Genomic DNA, 10,097 nt, shown 5'->3' with positions numbered 1-10,097 from the left:
CGTTGTCCTGAATTTTTTGTGCGTTGTGTTGTTTGTGAGGTCAAGCTTACATTTTGTGTTCATGTTTTATTTACTACAAACGTCTGCCGGGACACTGTATGCTGGCTATATTACAAGATGAGCAAGTGACAACCACTTCAAGCCCATCTTAATTGGTTCGAATGAGTATGAAACCAGAGAACATGCTTCATCTGTGTATAGGAAGCATGCATGAGAAGTGAGTCGAGGAAGATGAAGCGCCACTAGGTAAGTAGGTAAGTAGGCAGCTATGGTGTGCCCCACAAGTGAGGCAGCCGTCGAAGAGAGAGAGAACAAGAAGACAGAAAAAGAACCCAAGCGATTCTTAAAAGTTAGTCACGAACTCACTCACCCACAGACAAGAGACCACGGCACCGAATTCGCGTTGTGTAACGCCAGGGGGGGCCGAGCCGAGACGGGAATCGCAGCGTTTTGGCCCATCCACTCAAAATCAGGCACGTCGACAACAAAGGTAACTCACATTTCTCGCGTGGGCGCGTTCCTTGCCAGGCAGGGAGACGAGCGGCGGTGCGGGCGAGAGAGCCGTCATGGGCGCGTCATGGGATGTTGCGAAAGCATCAAGTTGCCACCCGACTTTGTGTCGCGAAATTCAAACTAAAACCGGGCACATTCCTGTCGATTGGTTCGATTACGGGGGAGGCAGCTGCGAAAGTTTTAGTTATATCCGTTTGCCTTATTGGAAAAGGGGCGGGCGAAGGGAGAGAACACGGCGACCGGGGAGGGGGGGTGGCGTGGCTGTGGCCGCGCGCCGCGCTGGTTTGTGTTGGTGTGGACACCAACGTTATTTCTTTTTTGACAGGCATGAACAATAAAGGTAGTGCGGCTGGCACGCTACCGCATAAATGGTACGCATCTTGTACCTCTGGGCGGAAATGGGGGGTGGTGCGATGTGTGTTGTGGGAAAGGGAAGCAAAGCCAAGAGGCAAGGCCGGGCTCGCATCTCGGAAAACCGAGGGGGTTACATGGGTACGTACGTACGTCTGTAACTTTCGTAGACGGTGCAGCAAAGCGGCCCACCTACCCGGTTAGCGCCCACCCACATCACCCCCCTTTGGTAAATACTGCAGCTTCGGAAAGGAAGGTGGTGCGTCACGAGGTCGACCTTGACGGGCAGTCTGACCAAGCCGCACGCCTGCGGCCTTCCCTTCTATGTAAGTGGTTGTTCTGTAAGAGGAAACCCCGGGATCTCGTTACTCTGTGCCCTTGCACACGTGGCTGCCGGCGTGTTGCAGCCTTGCGGCGAGTCATCGGATAGACAGGAAGGTGCTGTGTGGAGAGGGTTGCGATTGCAATGTTTGACGCCGCGGCTGTTTGAACGACGATGACAAAAACAACGACAACAAACCCGAGCAGACCGCCAGACGTTAGCAATTGGCTTGGTAATCGACGCCGGAATTCCGCGACGTCATGACATATAACATAACAAAACCTGACATGACAGAAGAAAGAAATGCTAACGCCGCCTCCGAGGGACAACGGAAGGGAAAGGAGTGGGGTGAGGTGGTTCGTTGCAAATCGATCAGCCTTAAATAAATGGGGCAATCCCGCGTCCCGAAGAGGAGGAACCGGAATGGTCAATGAAAGCAACCGAACTCGTGTGTGCGACTGTGCTGTGCGAGGGGCGGGATTTGCGCGGCTTTCCTGGGTCTGTGAGATTCTTGGGGAGCATCTGATGGGGCCGAGAAACAAGGCTGCAAGGAGAGCGCGACATGTGCGAGTCCGAGCTTGTGTCTAAAAAGGCAACATGCCCTCTTGTTCTGCTCGCAAGGCTCGGAATTCCGAGTTCAGTTAATCAATTCTGCATGGACTTAGACATATAGACGGATGCCTATATATACCTACGTCTTGCCGTCTCACCACCTCTCGAGTTTGCTCCGAAATACGAGGTACTTTGGAGGCTCCGTAGGGTGCCTCCCTTAGGAAAGTGATGCATCGGCCATAACCACCTCCTTTGTTGGTAGTAGTCGGTGCACGTCTGGTGCGTTTGTTCTTCAAGGTCCGAGGATGCCTTCTTAGCCATTTCTCATTATAGATGGCAGGCCAGGCGCGCAGCCCCCAAGTAACGGTCTGCTGGGAAATCTGCGAGACGAACCGATGGAGGACCGCGTAATACAATGTACAGGCCAATACTCAGAGTTGGTCGTGTATTTGTTCTGTTGGTTGCGATGCATTCGGGTGGATCTAGAAAAGGGGTAGCAATACGGAGCATGGTTTGAACTATTGGGTAACCAACAGAGCCCCCAGAGTTAGTGGCCACCTTATTCCGAGTCTGTTTCCGAGAAACCGAATAAGAACCTAGCTCTTCAAGACCGACCAACGGGCCACGATAGTTTTGGGGTAAAAAAAAAAAAGCCACTCGCATCAACAAGAGACAAGCTCCGAAGCGCGTCATTGCGATGTCCGAGTATGTACTGCGCAGGCAGGATTGACGGCGCGACAAGCTGGGCAAGACGAGGCTCATCGGCAGAACGAACGAACTCATCGCCTTGATGAACAAGCTGGCGCTGTCTAGTCTTTTAGGAACGTCGACGTAGACGTCGCCGCCACCGGTAGCGGGGGCGCCGAGGACGGAAGCACTCCAGACGACGGCTAGAGTCTGCACCAATAATGTATTGGTTGTTGGCGCGTCTGGACGCTGGCGGCGCGAAACGGAAGGAAAAGAAGGAATCTGACGAGAGAGCTAACATGCATAGGTCTGCCAACCAACATGAACAGCTCTATTCCCTTGGGAACGTTTGTTTGTTGGCGGATTCCGGGTGCCTGTCTCGAACTGTCGAGCGTCGTCGGCAGGCAGGCCCTTCCTGCCACGGCCACGGCTACGGTCACGACCACGACCATGACCACAAGCTCACCGATACACCGACACCGATAATTGCCAGGGTTTCTTGGCTGAAAGATGGTGGCCGACATTGACTCGAGCTACGTCTTGCTCGTGGTAAAAGAAAATAAAGGATAGGGTAGGGAGCTCGCTTTGTGAAGCTTTTGGGTATGACTCTGGCGATGTCACTGTCTGCCTGCCGGATTGAAGCAAGTGCAGTGTTTGCCCTGGGGTTCTCGGTGTGCGCGCCCCTCCACTGTAACTTTAACAGATGCTGCCGCAGTCGGAAGAAAAAGGCATATGCGCGCTGGTCATGGCGGACGCCTAAAGAAAAAAGATAGAGCTGGCTCGTTGCCGGACTCATTGTCGAGGTACATGTACAGTAGTCTGTATGTGCAGAGTGTAGACATGCACAGCACGACCTGCTGGAGTCTCTTAGCCAAGGCGATGGCTAGATGGCATTTGAGTCCTCCCCGCTACGAGGCAGGTGCTTCCAGAGAAAATTTGGCAACCAGAATTTTAAGCGTGCAACTGTCAAGAATGAACGTTGGAATCAGCCCTGCGCACTGTGACTGCTCTAGAATTAGCAGTGACGCTCCCAGGGTCGTTTATGCTGGCACTGTGTGGCGCACAAGGCCTTGTTGCAGAAGGCAGCCTGTGGTGGGCTGCACGTGCCTGAGACACTGGCGAGTTTTTGCTCCGTGTCATTTCTTTCAACCCCGCCACAATCCCTGCTGAGTCAGCCCGATAAGATTCGTGCTAAAAGAATTGGCAGGCGAAGAAAAAAAAGTCTCTGTGGGGTGTGGGTTGGTTGGGCGCCATTAATTTTTCCATCGTCCCGCCGTTGGTCGCTCGCCAATCTTAGGCGCCGTCGCAAAGTCGCAAAGGGCAATTTTTCCGCCCAGGCTTCTCACGAGAAGAGACGCCGTCTGCGATTTACGTGCTGCACGGTTCCAAGTTTCGCCCAGCGATGCCTCACCCCGTATCGCCGCCCACGCAATCCAGCAGTATGGTTGTGCCCATCAAGGCGCCCGACGGCACTGCCCCGCCTCCCGCCACTACCGACGTTTCTGCTCTGGTCGCCACGGCTTTCTCGGCCAAGACGTCGTCGGCCTCGATTGACGCCTGCTACGCTCTGTGCGACCTCCTACTCGCCTCCTCGGTCGGCTTCCGCGGTCTGCAGCAGTACGGCGTTGTCGCCGAGGCCAAGAAGGCCGCGGCCGATAAGAAGAGTGGCCTGCGCCGCGAGGGGGCCCAGAACCTCCTCGGTGCTGTATTCGAGCGTTTCCCCCTCCGCCAGCCCGCCAGCGAGGTCGCTCTCCTTCTCCAAGATGGCGGCTTGGTTGCCTGTGCCCTCGATGCCCTTGCCGACAAGGGCAGCGTCGTCCGCGAGGCTGCCCAGTACGGCCTCGATGCCCTCTTTGCCAACTTGAGCCCCGAGGCTCTGGTTGTCAGCCTCCTGCCTGCTCTCGTCGAATACCTGAAGAAGGCCGGCGGCAAGTGGCAGGGTGTTGTGGGTGCCTACCTGATGATCCAGAAGATGGCCGACAAGGCCAAGATCAGAATCGGGAGCACAAAGGAAGAGTCCGAGATTGGTGACATCTTGCGCGAGATTATGGGCAACAAGCTTGCCAGCCTGATCCCCGTCGCCGAGGGCGGCATGCTCGACATGAAGTCTGAGGTTGAGAAGCAGGCTCTCAAGACCATGACTTCTCTCGCCACCCTGCTGTCCAACGACGATGTCGCTCCCCGCATCCCCCTCCTTATCGAGACCATGCACAACCCTTCTTCCGAGGGCCTGCAATCGGCCATCCATGCACTTTCGCAAACAACCTTTGTCGCCATTGTCACCTCCCCCGCTCTGGCCCTCCTCACACCCTTCCTCGAGCGCTCCCTCAACAGCCCCAACACCAGCCAAGAAGTCCTCCGCCAGACTGTTGTCATTACCGAGAACTTGACTAAGCTGGTACACGATCCCATCGAGGCCCGCGCCTTCTTGCCCAAGCTCCAGCCCGGAATCAAGAGCGTCGTTAACAGAGCTTCCCTCCCCGAAGTCCGCGAGCTCGCAACTCGCGCTCTCGCCGTCATGGACAAAGCCATGGCGACCGACAAGGAGAACGTCATTGAGCGCATCTCGGGAGCCGATGTCGCCAAGGTCCTCGATGCCGAGGTCAAGAAGTATGGTGGTGTTGGGGGCGACCAGGACTTTTACAAGTTGCTGCGCCCCTATGTCTGCGACATGGTCGCCGAGGATGTCAACCACCGCTTCGTGCGCCGCATTTCTGACAGAATCGGCCCCTATCTCCAGCCGTTGATGAAATCTGCGACCGCTCACGAAGCCGTGGCTGCCGCGGTCCAAAACTACTACATCAAGGAAGATGAGCGCAAGTTCGGTGTCCCAGAGAAGGAGGACGATGGCGAGACGGAAATTGTCAACGCCGACTTTTCCTTGGCATATGGCGGCATGCTTCTGCTGTCCCACACAAACCTGCGGCTGCTCAAGGGCCACAGATACGGCCTCTGCGGCAGGAACGGCGCCGGAAAGTCGACGCTGATGAAGAGCATTGCTTCGGGCAAGCTCGAGGGCTTTCCGTCCCAGGACGTGCTCCGGACGTGCTACGTGGAGCACAACCAGGGCGAGGATGCCGACATTAGCATTCTCGACTTTGTCGAAAAGGACCCGACCATCGCAAAGGAGGGTCGCGAGAGGATATCGTCTGTCCTTGAGGAGTTTGGCTTCACATCCGGCCCCGAAGGCAAGCAATCGCAGAGAGTCGGATCGCTGTCCGGTGGTTGGAAGATGAAGTTGGCCCTCGCCCGCGCCATGCTGCAAAGAGCCGACGTCCTCCTGCTTGACGAACCTACCAATCACCTCGATGTGGCAAACATCAAGTGGCTCGAGGAGTACCTCAAGTCGCACACCGACATTACCAGTTTGATTGTGTCTCACGACTCCGGATTCCTCGACAACGTCACGACCGACATCTATCACTACGAGCCCAACAAGAAGCTGGGGCACTACAAGGGCAATCTGAACGCATTTGTCAAGGTCAAGCCCGAGGCCAGGAGTTACTACACTCTGTCCGCCTCGACAGTCCAGTTCAAGTTCCCTCCCCCGGGAATTCTCACCGGTGTCAAGTCGGCAACTCGTGCCATTATCCGCATGAGCAACGTCTCCTACAGCTACCCGAACGCGCCAAAGCCGTCTCTGGCTGACGTGTCTTGCCAGCTGACGCTCTCGTCCCGCGTGGCTATTATTGGCCCCAACGGTGCCGGCAAGTCGACGCTGATCAAGCTTCTTACGGGCGAGACTATCCCGACCGTTGGCAGAGTTGAGAAGCACCCCAATCTCCGGATCGGGTACATCAAGCAACACGCCCTTGAGCACGTGGAGATGCATCTAGAGAAGACGCCCAACCAGTATCTGCAATGGCGCTACCAGCACGGCGATGACCGCGAGGTTCACATGAAGCAAACTCGCGTTCTTTCCGACGCTGATAAGGAGCAAATGGATAAATATGTCGACCTTAAGGACGGCAATGGCGCTCGTCAGATCGAGTCGCTGGTCGGTCGTCAAAAGTACAAGAAGACGTTCCAATACGAGGTGTAAGTTTTACAAATCCCTTCGCCAAGCCGCACTCAGATGCTAATATATTTTACACAGCAAATGGCGGTTAATGCTGCCCAAGTACAACTCGCAAATCTCGCGTGAGACGCTTCTGGATCTTGGCTTTGCCAAACTTGTCCAGGAATTCGATGATCACGAGGCTTCTCGTGAGGGTCTGGGCTACCGGGAGCTGCAGCCGTCTGTCATCAGCAAGCACTTTGATGACCTTGGTCTGGATCCCGATATCGCCAACCACAACGAGATTGGCTCTCTCTCTGGTGGTCAGAAGGTCAAGGTCGTGATTGCCGGCGCCATGTGGAACAACCCGCATTTGCTTGTTCTCGACGAGCCGACCAATTTCTTGGATCGCGACTCGCTCGGCGGCTTGGCCGTTGCCATCCGCGACTTCAAGGGAGGTGTCGTCATGATTTCCCACAACGAAGAGTTCGTCGGCGCCCTCGCCAGCGAGCAGTGGCACGTCAACGACGGACGCGTGACGCACCGCGGCACCGCGGCTATCTCGCTCGACCGCTTCGACGACAGCAAGCCGGCCAGCGCCGTGACCAGCGGTCTTAACACGCCCAACATGAGCAGCGTCCAGAGCAGCGCCGTCAACAGCGGCGTCGAGGATAACGGCATCACGGACGAAAACATGAAGTTCCGCGCAAGGAAAAAGAAGAAGATGACCAAGAAGGAGGTCAAGGAGCGCGAGGTGCGCAGACGCCTGCGCCAGATCGACTGGCTCAACAGCCCCAAGGGCACGCCCAAGCCCCTCGACACGGACGACGAGGCTGAGTAGGGGACGGAACAGAGTTGAGCATTCCTCGTCGCGCTTTTCGCGTGTTCATTGCCGTTGTTGTCTGCATTTTGCATGGTGCATTGTGGCTTTTAGGGTGGTATAGAGCTGGGTGGTTGTGGTGTGGCCGTCCGTCTGTTGCTGTTTTTTTTTAATGTCTCTTTGATGGAAAGCGGGTTTAGAGGGTAGACTTCTTTTGGCTAGATTCGGCTCAAGATAAGAAAGAGAAGATAAAAAAGAGAAGAGAAGATGATTCGGGACGGCTGGGTGGGTTGTTGGTGTTTTGTTTTTTTTTGGCAGGGGAAAAAAGAAACGGGATGTGTGATAATGCGTGCTTTTCGCTTGCTCCGGTTACTCAATGGAATAGAAGACTGATAGAGGCGTTTTTTTTGTTTCAATGTCAGTTAGTTGCCATCTGCGGGTTGCGGTAGTAGTAGACTTGGCATAATTTTATCTCTCGTCATAATCCTGTGTTGTCTTGCCGTCTATCCTCGGCAGGGTCGCTGTTGTGAATGTGTCTACGAAGAGTGAGTAGTGATCGAGTTCAATAGGGCTTTGGTAGGCTATCAAGCGCAAGTGAGCGCGTGTGTTAAACCTCGGCTCAGGGGCCGCTTACATTTCTCCATCGGCAACCAGGAGGCTTGCCTACCGTCCTATCGTAAGTAAAGCAGGAGGGCACTGGGCGACGGCCAGTCTTAAGCATCCAGAAGAACTACTCGTCAGGGTTTCTAAATCGCATATCATCTTTGGCAAGGGTTTGCGTTATTAGTCGCGTCAGAACAGGGACAGGAAAAGGTAGGTTGTGGAGGACGAAGACTGAAACAATGTCCCGGGCTGAAGAACACTCTGAACATTTCATAACAACAAACAAATAATTACAAATATAGGTATATTTATGCTATCCCTCTAGCCCGGCCGTGAGAGACAATAGTGAAGGGCTATCCATCCATCCTATTACCCACTCACCAACACCGTAAACACCCCAATCGCCAGATGTAGAACGCAAGGGGAGGTATTGACAGGGAAACAGAATCACGAAAAATAACCGAGGTATATAATAGCTTCCTGCTCTCTCTCTAAATATCACACCGCCCGGTAGATAGGTAGTCTAGCAAGGTGACCAAGTTGTACCGGTTATTTTTCATTCACACGCTACCAAGTCCCACAGTGATTGTAGTCAAGCCTCATTAGTTACTTTATTTAGGTGAGCCAGCCAGCTCGAACTCAGTGCAGGCGAGGAGGGAGACAGCGTCCTCACACCAGCCCGACGAGCCCCATACCCGCGAGGCCGAGTAGTCCCGCAGCGCCGACGCCAGCCACGGCACCAGTATAGCGCGGGGCGGCAGCGAGGGCCTTGCTGGACCTGCTCGAGACGTCAGCGGTGGTTGACGCGCCCACGCCCGCGCCCGTAGCGTTGGAGCCCGTGCCGTTGCCGCTGCCACTGCCGCTGCCGGTGATGGCGGTGGTCGTGACGGGGCAGTCGGTGGTGCAGGGAAGAGCGGTGACGAAGGGGAGGGCGCTGTCGGTGGCCAAGGCTGGGGAGTAGGCCGGGGCCTGAGTTCCGAGGGCCGGATCGGGCGGGGCGCTGGTGGCGTTGGGGTTGAGCACGTCGGCGATGATGTGGACGACGCCGTTGGCGATGAGGATGTCGGGCTGCAGCAGCTGGGCGCGGTCAAAGTAGAGGTTGTTCCCCGCGCGGCGCAGGCTGATCTTCTGGCCGCCGTCGGCGGCCGTGGCGAGGTGGGTGGCGTTGGCAAAGGTCACGCTCGGGCGCACGGTGCCAGGCAGCAGGTGGTAGCGCAGCACGTTGGCCAGGTCGGCCTTGGACAGGGCGGCGAGGGCGGGCGCAACGCGCTGGAAGGCATCCTCGCGCGGCGCCAGGATGGTCACGTTGGACTGGTCGGCGAACTCGCTGACCAGGCCGGCGGCGTACAGGGCGCCCAGGAACGACTGCAGGTCCTTGTAGTAGTCGCGCGTCGTCGTCTCGAGGCGCGCGGGCGGCACCATCAGCGTCTCGACGATGTGCAGCAGGCCGCCCGTGAAGGGGATATCGGGCTCGACGACGGTGGCGCGCGACCCGATGCCCGACGTGAAGACGACAGCGTTGTCGGGCTGCTTGTCGATGATGACCTTCTGACCGCCGGTTACATTGGTATAAGCCGGATCTGTCAGCAGCGACGACACGAACGTCGACACGCCCTGGGGCACTGCTGCCGTCGACACGGTGCCCTGCATGATGTGGTACAGCAGGAAGTTAGTCACCATAGTCTTGTTGTTTGGGTCCCATAGTTCGTATTTGGTGAAGGCATTGTTGTTAGGGGCCACGAGCTACGCCGCGTGTCAGCAAGCTAGCCAGTCCACTGTTCAAGGTCCGATGAAGCCGCCCAAGACATACCGTGACGCCGGCATAGTTTGGTAGCTGCAGGAGGATGTCGGGATATTGCTGTGCAGGCAGTCAGCTAATGTTCCCGGCACGACACGGACCTGCAACATCATAGTGGTTACCTTGACCAAGCCGTAGTAGGTCGAGATGTTCTTGTGCGAAGACAGGACGGTGCCCAAGTCTTGAGGTTTCGCAACCTGCCGCAATTGCCAGGCGGAGCTCAATGGTAGGGCCGCGAGCGAGGCGAGTAGCGCCGAGGCTAACAGGCTAGAAGCAGACGCCCCGAACATGGTGCCAGTAGTTGTAGAAGGGAAATAATATGAGAGCCTCTGCCTCGTCTAGAAAGGCAAAGGGGCCCGCGACGACGTCACAGCAGCAGTGGCAGTCCTCCTCACCTCGGTCATGAAGCTTGAGCTTCGAGCGAGGGTGGGGACGGAGGTAAGCAGCAAGATGA

At 56.2% G+C, this 10,097-nt stretch overlaps 2 protein-coding genes across 2 annotated transcripts; one reads left to right on the top strand and one right to left on the bottom strand.

Moving 5' to 3' along the window:
- Window positions 1–3,866: 3,866 nt before the first annotated feature.
- B0T26DRAFT_737746 (P-loop containing nucleoside triphosphate hydrolase protein) lies at window positions 3,867–7,263 on the top strand (the record flags this gene model as incomplete). Its single annotated transcript, XM_060443496.1, has 2 exons — window positions 3,867–6,463; window positions 6,522–7,263. The coding sequence occupies 2 exons, from the start codon at window positions 3,867–3,869 to the stop codon at window positions 7,261–7,263; spliced, it is 3,339 nt and encodes a 1,112-aa protein (XP_060299729.1).
- A 1,437-nt stretch (window positions 7,264–8,700) lies between these two features.
- On the bottom strand, window positions 8,701–9,891 carry B0T26DRAFT_597717 (fasciclin domain-containing protein; the record flags this gene model as incomplete). Its single annotated transcript, XM_060435654.1, has 3 exons — window positions 8,701–9,588; window positions 9,656–9,703; window positions 9,766–9,891. Coding segments are annotated over 3 exons (1,062 nt in total), but the record flags the coding sequence as incomplete, so codon positions are not given.
- Window positions 9,892–10,097: the final 206 nt, after the last annotated feature.

The sequence above is a fragment of the Lasiosphaeria miniovina genome (genome assembly GCF_030549165.1).
Source record: "Lasiosphaeria miniovina strain SMH2392-1A chromosome Unknown B0T26scaffold_2, whole genome shotgun sequence".
NCBI classification, from domain to species: Eukaryota; Fungi; Ascomycota; class Sordariomycetes; order Sordariales; family Lasiosphaeriaceae; genus Lasiosphaeria; species Lasiosphaeria miniovina.
This window is presented reverse-complemented; position numbering and strand designations above follow the sequence as displayed.